Source organism: Coregonus lavaretus (assembly GCF_964263955.1).
Source record: "Coregonus lavaretus genome assembly, chromosome: 14".
Classification (NCBI taxonomy): Eukaryota; Metazoa; Chordata; class Actinopteri; order Salmoniformes; family Salmonidae; genus Coregonus; species Coregonus lavaretus.
Window position 1 is genome coordinate 9,066,296 of NC_140001.1, and position 14,655 is coordinate 9,080,950.

Here is a 14,655-nt window from a genome sequence, read left to right on the forward strand (position 1 = left end):
GCACTCACACACACTCACCCACAGATGCAGGGAATAAACCCGAGCAAGGCCGATTAAAAGAAAAGCATGAAAAATTCAATGGAACTAAAAAGCCGACTGAGTCTCAATGGGTTTATTTATAGAGGCTGTCTGGTATACCTACAGCTACCTTGGATTAGGAGCAGGAGGCAGCGCAATAACCTCTACACATATTCACAAGGAATAATAGACTATCACTATATTCCTCAGCTCTCCCTAAAACAAACTTTAAAATCTCTTTAACATAACATCCATTCAAATGTAGTATGTCTGTAACACACTCCATATCAGATCCCCATATCTCCTCTTCTCAAAGACCATGTTACTCTTTTCTCTGTGATGTAACTATCCCTAACTATTGGCCTCTGGCTCTCTTTCTAGGACTTGTCATGTGGTTGAATGTGTGAAGTCAACCATTCACTCAGATTACTATGGGGACAGCACATTGATCCACAACAACAACACAGCCCTCCACTGTTGCAACCAGAAACACTGTACAGACTAGTAGAACGAATACAATCCAATATAGAATCTTCTATTAAATGCATGTCCAGTTCTGACATTTTTTGTACTGTATTTCATTACTGTATTTCATTACTGTATTTTCTATGTAATAGTCTGGAATGTATTTACTGTACTGATACTCAGTCAGACACATTTCCGAGTGGCTCTGAGACAGTCTACAGCCCCGAGACCATGTAAACCATGCAGCCCATAGAATGACATTTAGAACATTGAATTCTAGGATGTATGCGATGTAGATCTCCATAGCACCCTATGATACTGTACTACATCATGTTAGACACTGAGAGAGCTTAGACTCAGAGGCCTCTGTGTATGCTCCAGTGACCAGTGCCATGCGTCACTAATGGCCATGTTCTAATGCTGCTGTCTGGGGTTGGAGAGCTTTACTTCTGCCCCTCAAGGTCCCCGCTCCACCCCGAACCTCTAGACTCTCAAACTCTGTTCCACGGCACTTTACCTCTAGAGCTAATGGTGCTCTTACCTCCATGTCAAATAGCACTTTACACAACAGCCAGAGATGTGAAACACTGAGAAGGAGCAACTGAAAGGGAAAGGAGGGAGGGAGGGATAGATGGAGGGAGGGAGGGATGGAGGGAGGGAGGGAGGGATAGATGGAGGGAGGGAGGGATAGATGGAGGGAGGGATAGATGGAGGGAGGGAGGGAGGGATAGATGGAGGGAGGGAGGGATAGATGGAGGGAGGGATAGATGGAGGGAGGGAGGGATAGATGGAGGGAGGGAGGGAGGGATAGATGGAGGGAGGGAGGGATAGATAGAGGGAGGGATAGATGGAGGGAGGGATAGATGGAGGGAGGGAGGGATAGATGGAGGGAGGGAGGGATAGATAGAGGGAGGGATAGATGGAGGGAGGGATAGATGGAGGGAAGGAGGGATAGATGGAGGGAGGGAGGGATAGATGGAGGGAGGGAGGGATAGATGGAGGGAGGGAGGGATAGATGGAGGGAGGGATAGATGGAGGGAGGGAGGGAGGGATAGATGGAGGGAGGGAGGGATAGATGGAGGGAGGGATAGATGGAGGGAGGGAGGGAGGGATAGATGGAGGGAGGGAGGGAGGGATAGATGGAGGGAGGGAGGGATAGATAGAGGGAGGGATAGATGGAGGGAGGGATAGATGGAGGGAGGGAGGGATAGATGGAGGGAGGGAGGGATAGATAGAGGGAGGGATAGATGGAGGGAGGGTTAGATGGAGGGAGGGAGGGATAGATGGAGGGAGGGAGGGATAGATGGAGGGAGGGATAGATGGAGGGAAGGAGGGATAGATGGAGGGAGGGAGGGATAGATGGAGGGAGGGAGGGATAGATGGAGGGCAGGGGGCTAGCTTGGCACTCATTCTTTCCGTCTCATTCTTTCTTTCACTCATTCTTTCTTTCACTCATTCTTTCCTTCTTTCACTCATTGTGAGGGAGGGAGGTAGGGAGGCTGTCTTTCTAGCTTCTTCTGCTTCACTCGCTCAGCTGAGACCTCAGCCATGCCAGCATGCAGGGCGCACAGGTTCCTAAGCCTCCACACCCCGTACCATCACTGAATATGCTTGAGAGTGTGTAATCACAAAGCCCCACTCTCTCTCTCATGTCATGTCTCGAGCAAAAACAGCTTTTCAGGTGTTTGTGAAAGCAAAGATGGGTAGAAAGCATTTTTAACATGTTACAATTCAATTACAATAAAATGTGTTACAGTGTAATTATTGTATTTCCAATATGTTTTTAACATGTTTTTAACATGTTCCGGCAGGGCTGGGAGGGAGCAGCAGTTATCCTAGGATCGCCTGCCAAATGTCCATGAAATAGAACCAGAGAAGGCCATCATCAAACACCCTCCTGTCTGCTCGCTTAGACAGCCTCAGATAATGTAAGGAACCAGTCATACTGTAGGGAATAAAATAGTGTTTTCTAGCCAATCAGCATCAAGGTCACTACCTGGTGAGCTCCTCTTTGATCTTCATTGGCTCGTGAGGGTAGAATTTGACCCTGAAGCACATTGTGTAGGGCTGCTGAGCTGTAAAAAACGGACACAAAAAAAGAAGCGTGAGAAAAGAGATAAAAGAGGGAAGAAGAGAGGAGAGAAGAGGGAGAGAGAGAAAATAGACAGAGTGAGACTATTTTTGATCATTCATTTGTTAATGATCATGACTGTAATCACTCATACACACAGAGGAGGTATTTTAACTGCTAGCGATGAGCAGGATTCTCTCACACACACTAATGAGAGAAAGATGAACCAGTGTGCTTTTTTAACTCTATATTCTGATCCTATGCGGACCCTGGTCAAAAGTAGTGCACTATATGTGGAAATAGGGTGCCATTTCGGACGCACCCCATGATTGATAGGTTGAACGACAGGAAGTCATTACTGAGTGCCAGTGTTGGCTGAGTTGACTGAAGTGCCCGTATATACCAGCTGAATTCTCAGTGGCATTATCTGGAGAAACAGACAGAAGATAAATAATAATAAATACAAAGATCCTAAATAACCTGAGCTGCTTATTCCTGAGTCTTGCGGAATAGAGTGATATTTAATAACATTCTACTGCCAAACACACACATAAGTAGGCACGCACACATGCAAGCACACATGCACGCACACGTACACACACACATAACGTGTGAAGCAAACTCGCCAGAGAGATATGGGAAGTGTCAGTTCAGCTCAGACATATCAAGAGCCCACCCTCCATTTGTCATCCTCTCAATCACTCCCACATTCTGTCTATACTGTACACTTCCCTTACAAGTTCTCTGTCTATCTTTAACTCCGTACATATCTCATGTCTTCTCATTCTCATCAAATCTGATCTCACTATCTGTCACCGTCTCTTTCTCCATCTGCCCCTGTACTCCCTCTCTCTCTATCCGTACTCCCTCTCTCTCTATCCGTACTCCCTCTCTCTCTATCCGTACTCCCTCTCTCTCTATCTGTACTCCCTCTCTCTCCATCCGTACTCCCACTCTCTCCATCCGTACTCCCTCTCTCTCTATCCGTGCTCCCTCTCTCTCTATCTGTACTCCCTCTCTCTCTATCCGTACTCCCTCTCTCTCTATCTGTACTCCCTCTCTCTCTATCCGTACTCCCTCTCTCTCTATCTGTACTCCCTCTCTCTCCATCTGTACTCCCTCTCTCTCTATCCGTACTCCCTCTCTCTCTATCTGTACTCCCTCTCTCTCTATCTGTACTCCCTCTCTCTCCATCCGTACTCCCTCTCTCTCTATCCGTACTCCCTCTCTCTCTATCCGTACTCCCTCTCTCTCTATCCGTACTCCCTCTCTCTCTATCTGTACTCCCTCTCTCTCCATCCGTACTCCCTCTCTCTCTATCCGTACTCCCTCTCTCTCTATCTGTACTCCCTCTCTCTCTATCCGTACTCCCTCTCTCTCTATCTGTACTCCCTCTCTCTCCATCCGTACTCCTTCTTTATCTCCTATTGCACATGTTCTAGAGCTGAGCGCATGAGTAATAGTTTCTTGATTAATTTATGCTCTGGGAGAAAGAGAGCGAGAGAAAGATATATTGAGAGAGTGAGAAGAGAGAGAGAGAGAGAGAGAGAGAGAGAGAGAGAGAGAGAGAGAGAGAGAGAGAGAGACAGAGAGACAGAGAGACAGAGAGAGAGAGATGAAGTTCATTGAGAAATTAAACACGTAAATCTACTAAATCCTGTTTATGCCCACCCATTCAGCTCTGTATCCACAACACTGTCCATAACCAGCGCAGGAAGGATTTAATAAACACACATAAATACTGTCCAAATCCACACAGCCTGTTCGATGGTTGCAGAGATTAATGCACACCAAATCCAACAACATTCTCACTATTCTGTCTTGGATATTATTTCAGTGTACCGTTTGCTGTCAGTGTTCTGTCTGCTGTCAGAGTTCTGTTTGTTTCAGTGTTCTGTTTGCTGTCAGTGTTCTGTTTGCTGTCAGTGTTCTGTTTGTTTCAGTGTTCTGTTTGCTGTCAGTTATGTTTGCTGTCAGTGTTCTGTTTGTTTCAGTGTTCTGTTTGCTGTCAGTGTTCTGTTTGTTTCAGTGTTCTGTTTGCTGTCAGTGTTCTGTTTGTTTCAGTGTTCTGTTTGCTGTCAGTGTTCTGTTTGTTTCAGTGTTCTGTTTGCTGTCAGTGTTCTGTTTGTTTCAGTGTTCTGTTTGCTGTCAGTGTTCTGCTTGCTGTCAGTGTTCTGTTTGTTTCAGTGTTCTGTCTGCTGTCAGTGTTCTGTTTGCTTCAGTGTTCTGTCTGTTTCAGTGTTCTGTCTGTTTCAGTGTTCTGTCTCGTTCAGCATTCTGTCTGTTTCAGTGTTCTGTCTGTTTCATTGTTCTGTCTCGTTCAGCGTTCTGTCTGTTTCAGTGTTCTGTCTGTTTCAGTGTTGTGTCTGTTTCAGTGTTGTGTCTCGTTCTGTCTGTTTCAGTGTTCTGTCTGTTTCAGTGTTCTATCTGCTCTGTCTGTCAATCTATATCTTGATCTATGCTCTGTTTCAGTGTTTTAGGGATGTCTCTCTGTCTCCTTGTTTTACTGTTGTAGGGCTTGACCTAAGGCTTGTTTCCCACTTCGGAGAGGAGCGTAGGCCACGTCCCCAGTGCCGCATGGGCACCCATACAAACACTATGGCCACATCAAACACACAGAGAGAACAGAGGGGACACTTACACTTCATCTGCTTCACTATGGGCTTATTGGGCTCCAGCCAGTGCTGAGAGAGAGAGAGAGAGAGAGAGAGAGAGAGAGAGAGAGAGAGAGAGAGAGAGAGAGAGAGAGAGAGAGAGAGACAGAGAGAGAGAGAGAGAGAGAGAGACAGAGAGAGAGAGAGACAGAGAGACAGAAAGGGAAAGAGACATGGGGAGAGATGTTAAAAAAGGTTGTTCGTTGCTCTGAGCACAGCAGAGTGTGTGTGTGTGTGTGTGTGTGTGAGTTGGCATCAGGGAGAGGCTTTATAAACATGATTATATGTCAAGTGCATATTAATATTTAATTAACACGTAGCATGTTGAGGTGTAGTATAAGTATCGGTATAGACCTTGGATTGAGTTGTAATGGTAGTGTAAGGTGCAATGGCCAGGGTTTTTACTGTAGATTAGTTTTGTGTGTGTGTGCTGTCATCATCACCACTGTCCTGCTAACAGAATGTCAACTCTTCCTTGTGTTCAGCGCTTGGCAACCAATCTCCAAGGCAACAGAAACATGTATTAAAAACGTCAATAGAACAGCATAAAGAAGGGTCAATAATTTACTGGTCGGATGCCGAGAGACTTTCCGCCACAGCACGGAGACATTGCACATACACCGGGATAAACACCGAGAGACTGTTGCTATGGCAACCCTCAACCGAAATGAGCCGTCATGAGTTCAAATATGATTTCAGACAAAACATTTGCTAGTCATTCTGACATGGTGGACCTCCGTTTTATCATACTTGACCAAAAGAGCACTGTTCTTTGGTTAATCTCATTCCCAGGTACTTCCGCCCACCTGGGGGTTATTCATTGGTTGACTATAAGAGAGAGAGGTGTTGTTGATTGGATGAACAGTAAGCTTGTCTCTCAGGGAGGTGTATGTGCTGGCCAAAGGTAGGCAGCTTTGTATAATGGTTAACTGATGGAATTAGAGTGCTCGTCAGGACACCAGGACAGATTAATTGGATGACTACCTAAAAGGAGGGATTTGGGGTAATGTTCGGTTGTGTCTGGCCCATCTCTGATGATGATGCTGGGATATTTATTTCCTGTGTATCATGATCAAAGAGAGAGTGATTCTGCCTGGAGTGATTCTGCTTATATCAGAGGGGCTGGGTACAGCAGAACTCACGCTTCAGTCTCGTATGGATTAATAAAGTATTCTTCTTCTTCTTGAGGAAGCACATGCACTTATGCACTCGCACTCACACACACACACCTGTCAGGTTGACACGTGTGTGTTTGTGTGTGTGTGTGAGTGCGAGCGTATACGTGCATGTCCTCTGTAGCTCAGCTGGTAGAGCACGGCGCTTGTAACGCCAGGGTAGTGGGTTCGATCCCCGGGACCACCCATACGTAAAAATGTATGCACACATGACTGTAAGTCGCTTTGGATAAAAGCGTCTGCTAAATGGCATATTATTATTATTATTATATTATTATTGACGTTTATTGACATGAATCCTGCCCTAGAGGCAGAACTGTGCGGTTTCTGCTAGATGGGCAAGCTGCAAAGTACAAATTGGCTATATTATCGTAGGAATTCATGAAAACTTAAAATTTGCTTTTTGTTCTTAATTTAAGGTTAGGGTTAGGCATTAGGATTAGCAGTGTGGTTAAGGTTAGGTTTAGGTTTCAAATCAGATTTTTATGACTTTGTGCTTGTGCAAAATTGTGACCACTCTGCAGAGCTGCCTCCAGTACACGAGTCATCCCAGTAAATGCCAACCTGCCACAATGTCAGCGTGAGTTAAAGTGATGCTCCAGAGATTTTGTATAATTTCAGCCAGAAAATGTTCCATATTTGTGTACTATGGCATCCATTTCTTATGTTACATCCTGCAAAAAAAAGTTGTAAAAAAAAAATGTGGGGTGCAATTCGTATTTCTTAGAAATTCAAATTCGTACAATATGTTACGAATTTGTAAGATCCCGGACTGCATCTTTAAGTGTTAAACAGAATATCACGCAATGACTGAGAACAGTTATGAGTTGTATATTTGTCAATGTATGTGTGTATCTATCCATACCCTCTGTTTCTCTGGGTCGACATATCTGATGCCAAAGTAGTCCTTCTCCAGGAGGCTGTAATGGTTACACACATGATCCACTAGGAACTGGCCCTTGGTTTCTCTCTGTGGGGAAAAACACAACAAACTGTTATTACAGCACACTCAATATCAGGGATATATACAGCATTTGATACCATAATTAGGTTAGATATGTAACACTATTGGAATGATAAAAGTGTAGAATGTGCAGATTTGCACCAGTTATTTAAAGCAGGAATAAATCAGGAAACTGTTCTACACACACACACACACACACACACACACACACACACACACACACACACACACACACACACACACACACACACACACACACACACACACACACACACACACACACACACACACACACACACACACACACACACACACACACACACACACACGAACACACATAAAACACCAACATACTCAATCACAACAATACACTTACATGGTAATTCCCACCACACTAGTGTCCACCCATCCTGCTGACTCCCAACTAAAGCTGTTTGTAATGGCTGTTCTGTTGGGAGATATTATAGTTCCCTGGTCCTGTTGGGAGATATTCTAGTTCCCTGGTCCTGTTAGGAGATATTCTAGTCCCAGGTCCTGTTAGGAGATATTCTAGTCCCAGGTCCTGTTGGGAGATATTCTAGTTCCCTGGTCCTGTTAGGAGATATTCTAGTCCCAGGTCCTGTTAGGAGATATTCTAGTCCCAGGTCCTGTTAGGAGATATTCTAGTCCCAGGTCCTGTTGGGAGATATTATAGTTCCCTGGTCCTGTTGGGAGATATTCTAGTTCCCTGGTCCTGTTAGGAGATATTCTAGTCCCAGGTCCTGTTGGGAGATATTCTAGTTCCCTGGTCCTGTTAGGAGATATTCTAGTTCTCTGGTCCTGTTGGGAGATATTCTAGTCCCAGGTCCTGTTGGGAGATATTCTAGTTCCCTGGTCCTGTTAGGAGATATTCTAGTCCCAGGTCCTGTTAGGAGATATTCTAGTCCCAGGTCCTGTTGGGAGATATTCTAGTTCCCTGGTCCTGTTAGGAGATATTCTAGTTCCCTGGTCCTGTTGGGAGATATTCTAGTCCCAGGTCCTGTTGGGAGATATTCTAGTTCCCTGGTCCTGTTAGGAGATATTCTAGTCCCAGGTCCTGTTGGGAGATATTCTAGTCCCTGGTCCTGTTGGGAGATATTCTAGTCCCTGGTCCTGTTGGGAGATATTCTAGTCCCTGGTCCTGTTAGGAGATATTCTAGTCCCAGGTCCTGTTAGGAGATATTCTAGTCCCAGGTCCTGTTAGGAGATATTCTAGTCCCAGGTCCTGTTGGGAGATATTCTAGTTCCCTGGTCCTGTTGGGAGATATTCTAGTCCCAGGTCCTGTTGGGAGATATTCTAGTCCCAGATCCTGTTAGGAGATATTCTAGTCCCAGGTCCTGTTGGGAGATATTCTAGTTCCCTGGTCCTGTTGGGAGATATTCTAGTCCCAGGTCCTGTTGGGAGATATTCTAGTCCCAGGTCCTGTTGTCAGTACATTCTAAATGGAGACCCCTGATGGATGCTCTTCCCTAGTGGTCCTTCACTATATCTAACAGGGTCCTTCACTTCACCCCTTCCCCTGATCCTGCTGATGGAGGGGAATCTGCACTCAGCTGAGCAGCCTGATTGAATCCAGCTGGTAATCGGCCATTTGCCCTTGCTGTTATCAGTTTTTGATTTACTAAACAACGCTGTCTGCGGCCCTGACCCACAGAGCAGAGTCAGGTGCTGAAGCTATCAGTCCCACTTGCTGTCACCCAGGCAACGCTAAGACTGTCAGTCAAACAGCGTGAAGTGGTCACTTACATAACCATGTATGTATATGTCTCCAGTCCCTACAGCCCATCCACTGTGACAGTCCATCTCTTTGCTGTTTGTCTCTCCAGTCCTTACAGTCCCTCCACTGTGATGGTCCATCTTGTTGATGTTTGTCTCTCTGGTCTATGTAGGTTGGCTACTGTCTCCCTAGCCTCTGCCGAGTCCCCAACAACCAGATGTTCCAGTTTTCAGGGGAAATGGAAAGAGAGCCTGTGTTGTGACTTCCGCTTTTGGAAGTTAACAAGGCGACACTGCATCTTAACTCCTTCTCCACATGTACTGGATTGGTTGAACAGTGCAGAAATAGTTTATTTTCTTCTCGTCAAGACCAGTACGTAGGGGATCTAATTTCAGGCGTTTATTTTACACCTGCTACATTAGGTTACTTTCTCCCTGATCAGAGCAACACTGAGACTGAAGCACCATGAAACATGGCACATACAGTATCTGACATACCCTTTCAGAGAGAAGAGACGGGGGGGGGACGGGGGGGGGGGGGGAGAGAGAGAAGGAGACAGACAGAGAGAGAGAGAGAGAGAGAGAGAGAGAGAGAGAGAGAGAGAGAGAGAGAGAGAGAGAGAGAGAGAGAGAGAGAGAGAGAGAGAGAGAGAGAGAGAGAGAGAGAGAAAGCGAGAGAGAGAGCGAGAGAGAGAGGCGAGAGAGAGAGATAGAGAGAGAGAGAGAGAGAGAGAGACAGAGAGAGACGAGAGAGAGAGAGAGAGAGAGAGAGAGAGAGAGAGAGAGAGAGAGAGAGAGAGAGACAGAGAGAGAGAGAGAGAGCGAGCGAGCCAGAGAGAGAGAGAGAGAGAGAGAGAGAGAGAGAGAGAGAGAGAGAGAGAGAGAGAGAGACGAGAGCAGAGAGTCCATTTCATGTCCAACAAGAGGTGGATGCATATTTCAAAGGGCTCAACATTAAATATTAACCTGGTCAGCCTGTCTCTACATGATCTGTCTTAATGAAGCTAAAGTGCTCTCCCCACTTTAGACACAGCCTTACGCAGCGAGACAGAGTCTGAGCAAAGTGCACTGCAGACTGTATATCCCTGTGTTACAGTAGGTCTTTGAGTATGTATGTATCGTTGTGTTACAGTAGGTCTTTGAGTATGTATGTGTTTATCGGTGTGTTACAGTAGGTCTTTGAGTATGTATTTGTTTATCGGTGTGTTACAGTAGGTCTTTGAGTATGTATGTGTGTATCGGTGTGTTACAGTAGGTCTTTGAGTATGTATGTGTGTATCGGTGTGTTACAGTAGGTCTTTGAGTATGTATGTGTGTATCGGTGTGTTACAGTAGGTCTTTGAGTATGTGTGTATCGGTGTGTTACAGTAGGTCTTTGAGTGAGGGAAAAAAGTATTTTATCCCCTGCTGATTTTGTATGTTTGCCCACTGACAAAGACATGATCAGTCTATAATTTTAATGGTAGGTTTATTTGAACAGTGAAAGACATAATAACAACAAAAAAATCCAGAAGAACGCATGTCAAAAATGTTATAAATTGATTTGCATTTTAATGAGGGAAATAAGTATTTGACCCCTCTGCAAAACATGACTTAGTACTTGGTGGCAAAACCCTTGTTGGCAATCACAGAGGTCAGACGTTTCTTGTAGTTGGCACATCTCAGGAGGGATTTTGTCCCACTCCTCTTTGCAGATCTTTAAGTCATTAAGGTTTCGAGGCTGACGTTTGGCAACTCGAACCTTCAGCTCCCTCCACAGATTTTCTATGGGATTAAGGTCTGGAGACTAGCTTAATGTGCTTCTTCTTGAGCCACTCCTTTGTTGCCTTGGCCATGTGTTTTGGGTCATTGTCATGCTGGAATACCCATCCACGACCCATTTTCAATGCCCTGGCTGAGGGAAGGAGGTTCTCACCCAAGATTTGACGGTACATGGCCCCATCCATCGTCCCTTTGATGCAGTGAAGTTGTCCTGTCCCCTTAGCAGAAAAACACCCCCAAAGCATAATGTTTCCACCTCCATGTTTGACGGTGGGGATGGTGTTCTTGGGGTCATAGGCAGCATTCCTCCTCCTCCAAACACGGCGAGTTGAGTTGATGCCAAAGAGCTCCATTTTGGTCTCATCTGACCACAACACTTTCACCCAGTTCTCCTCTGAATCATTCAGATGTTCATTGGCAAACTTCAGACGGGCATGTATATGTGCTTTCTTGAGCAGGGGGACCTTGCGGGCGCTGCAGGATTTTCAGTCCTTCACGGCGTAGTGTGTTACCAATTTTTTTCTTGGTGACTATGGTCCCAGCTGCCTTGAGATCATTGACAAGATCCTTCCGTGTAGTTCTGGGCTGATTCCTCACCGTTCTCATGATCATTGCAACTCCACGAGGTGAGATTTTGCATGGAGCCCCAGGCCGAGGGAGATTGACAGTTCTTTTGTGTTTCTTCCATTTGCCAATAATCGCACCAACTGTTGTCACCTTCTCACCAAGCTGCTTGGCGATGGTCTTGTAGCCCATTCCAGCCTTGTGTAGGTCTACAATCTTGTCCCTGACATCCTTGGAGAGCTCTTTGGTCTTGGCCATGGTGGAGAGTTTGGAATCTGATTGATTGATTGCTTCTGTGGACAGGTGTCTTTTATACAGGTAAGAAACTGAGATTAGGAGCACTCCCTTTAAGAGTGTGCTCCTAATCTCAGCTCGTTACCTGTATAAAAGACACATGGGAGCCAGAAATCTTTCTGATTGAGAGGGGGTCAAATACTTATTTCCCTCATTAAAATGCAAATCAATTTATAACATTTTTGACATGCGTTTTTCTGGATTTTTTTGTTGTTATTCTGTCTCTCACTGTTCAAATAAACCTACCATTTAAATTATAGACTGATCATTTCTTTGTCGGTGGGCAAACGTACAAAATCAGCAGGGGATCAAAGACTATGTTTAAGCATCTCTTTACTCTTTTGTTATATTTTGCTCCTCAAGCAAGAAGGGAGGCCGATGACATCACAAAGTCACCATAAGACCTACTCCTTGAAGTTTGCAGTTGTTTCTAAAAAAACACTATTTAGCTCCTCCCCCCCAAAAAAATGTTTAACCTTTAGTGTGTGTACTTCACTGTATTTATACTTGGGATTTCGCTTTACAACAGAAAAAGTTCCAAAATCACTGGAGGACGTCTGTGCCCCAGTTAGAGGGGCTGGTTGGTAATTAATATGCATGCCAGCTCAATTATAACTGGTCCTTATCTCAGCTAACCAAATTTTATTTCACTACAAGCCATCCCTAATTGGCTGCATAAAAGCACTGAGACAAGAAACCTGTTAATGCCTCAGATACAGACACATGAGACAATCCTATCTGCACACACAGCAGAGGGGGAGGAGAGGGGAGGAGAGAGAGATAGGGGGCGAGAGAGAAAGAGAGTGTGGATTTTAGGATGAGCGGTAAAGAACGTATCCTGAAAACGGACATGGTGACTGAGCTGAAGGGTATAATCATGAGGGACAGTGTGTGTATGTGTGTGTGTGTGCTTTTTTTTGTTTACCAACCTAACCCTACACCCATGGCATCCCTTGGCATCCATGAATACACGCCACTGAAGGCCACTGAATAGATAGATCCATAACTGACCTTCAGCGGCGTTTCATAACTTTTCTTCAATTCGCAAGAGGCTGAACGGAGAAACTCACCGGAGAAAGCATCCGAGCAAACGAAACAGCGCCCCTCTGTCTCTGTATGTGTAGCTCATCTATCTGATGCTGTCTGGTCAGAAAGAGTATGACATTGTTGCCGCCCGTAGCATTGAATGCAAGGGAAGCCAGTGAGCATTTTGCCTCCCTTGATAAAAAATAAAATAAAGCCAAACAGCGTTGAGCTAGACTGAGTGAGCTCAGCTGTGAATGGTCCTGGTGCACCAAAAAAAAGTGTCAAGGGAAGCCAGTTTGGATTTGGCTTCAGACCAATCACATCACAAGCCAAACGTCATTATTGACAGAAATTAATTTGTCACGCCTGCTCCCACTCCCCCTCCCTGGCACTCGAGGGCGCCAGGCTGCCCATCATTACACACACCTGTCACCATCATTACACACACCTGTCACCATCGTTTCACACACCTGTCACCATCGTTTCACACACCTGTCACCATCGTTACACACACCTGTCACCATCGTTACACACACCTGGACTTCATCACTGTCTAATTCCCTCCCCTATATCTGTCTGTTCCTCAGTTTGATCCCCTTGTCTGCATTAATGTCGTTATGTTTCCCCTGTCCAGACGCTGTCCTTGTTTTGTTTCATGTCTGCATATATTAAATGTTCACTCCCTGTACTTGCTTCTCGTCTCCCAGCGTCTGTCCTCACAGAATGCAGACACCATTATCAGAAGCATCAGGGAGTTTTTTTTTTTTTTTTGTGTTGGTTGGTGACGTCGGGTCCGGGTGCCGCGGCCGAGGGAACGGGGATGCCTCAGCTGGCTCGTCATGCTTCCATGTCTTCGCTGGCTCGAGAGGTTTCTTGCCTCGGTTGGCTCAGCAGGCTCCCACCCCAAGCCGGCTCATCAGACTCCCACGCCTCAGACTGCTTGTCAGATTTCCACGCCTCAGCCGGCTCGTCAGGCTTCCACGCCTCATTCCGCTCGTCAGGCTTCCACGCCTCGGCCGGCCCGTCAGGCTTCCATGCTTTCGCTGGCTCGAGAGGTTTCTTGCCTCGGTTGGCTCGGCAGGCTCCCACCCCAAGCCTCAGCCGGCTCGTCAGACTCCCACGCTTCATCCGGCTCGTCAGGCTCTTCCGCCTCAGCCGGCTCGTCAGATTTCCACGCCTCAGACTGCTCGTCAGATTTCCACGCCTCAGCCGGCTCGTCAGGCTTCCACACCTCAGCCAGCTCTTCAGGCTTCCACGCCTGATTCGGCTCGTCAGGCTCCCACGCCTCAGCCGGCTCGTAATAAATGTTCACTCCCTGTACTTGCTTACATTTTACATTTTAGTCATTTAGCAGACGCTCTTATCCAGAGCGACTTACAGTTTGTGAGTGCATACATTATATATTTTTTCATACTGCCCCCCCCCCCCCGTGGGAATCGAACCCACAACCCTGGCGTTGCAAACGCCATGCTCTACCAACATCCCCTGCCGGCCATTCCCTCCCCAATTGTGCGCCGCCCCATGGGTCTCCCGGTCGCGGCCGGCTACGACAGAGCCTGGATTCGAACCAGGATCTCTAGTGGCACAGCTAGCACTGCAATGCAGTGCCTTAGACCACTGCGCCAGCGTCTGTCCTCACAGAATTGTTGCATCTCATTGTCTTGTTGTCCTCCGGTGGCTAACTAGCTAGCTAAAATAGGCCCTGTCCTAAATTAGCCATGGATGGAGATACGGATTTGGAATTGTGGTTTTACTTAATTCTCCGTACTGGCCAATGATTATAACGGCGATTCTGATCCAACCATAAATTCATACATTGTGCCCCTGGTCTGAAAGGATGGACATTCAACATGTAGTTAGATGTAGTATGCTAATGTTAACTAGCTGGCCTGGCGTATCGTTGCCCATGAAAGGAAGTTAGGCTAGCG

The 14,655-nt window shown here is 46.1% G+C and overlaps 1 protein-coding gene across 1 annotated transcript in view; it reads right to left on the reverse strand.

Annotated features, from left to right (window-relative positions):
* Positions 1-14,655, reverse strand: part of frmd3 (FERM domain containing 3) — a gene marked incomplete at both ends in the record, with an annotated part of 66,094 nt that overhangs the window by 43,858 nt on the left and 7,581 nt on the right. Inside the window, 3 exons of the mRNA XM_084176453.1 lie at positions 2,480-2,558; positions 5,196-5,238; positions 7,249-7,353. Coding sequence (XP_084032579.1) covers positions 2,480-2,558; positions 5,196-5,238; positions 7,249-7,353 — 227 coding nt within the window. The remainder of the gene's footprint in view (positions 1-2,479; positions 2,559-5,195; positions 5,239-7,248; positions 7,354-14,655) is intronic.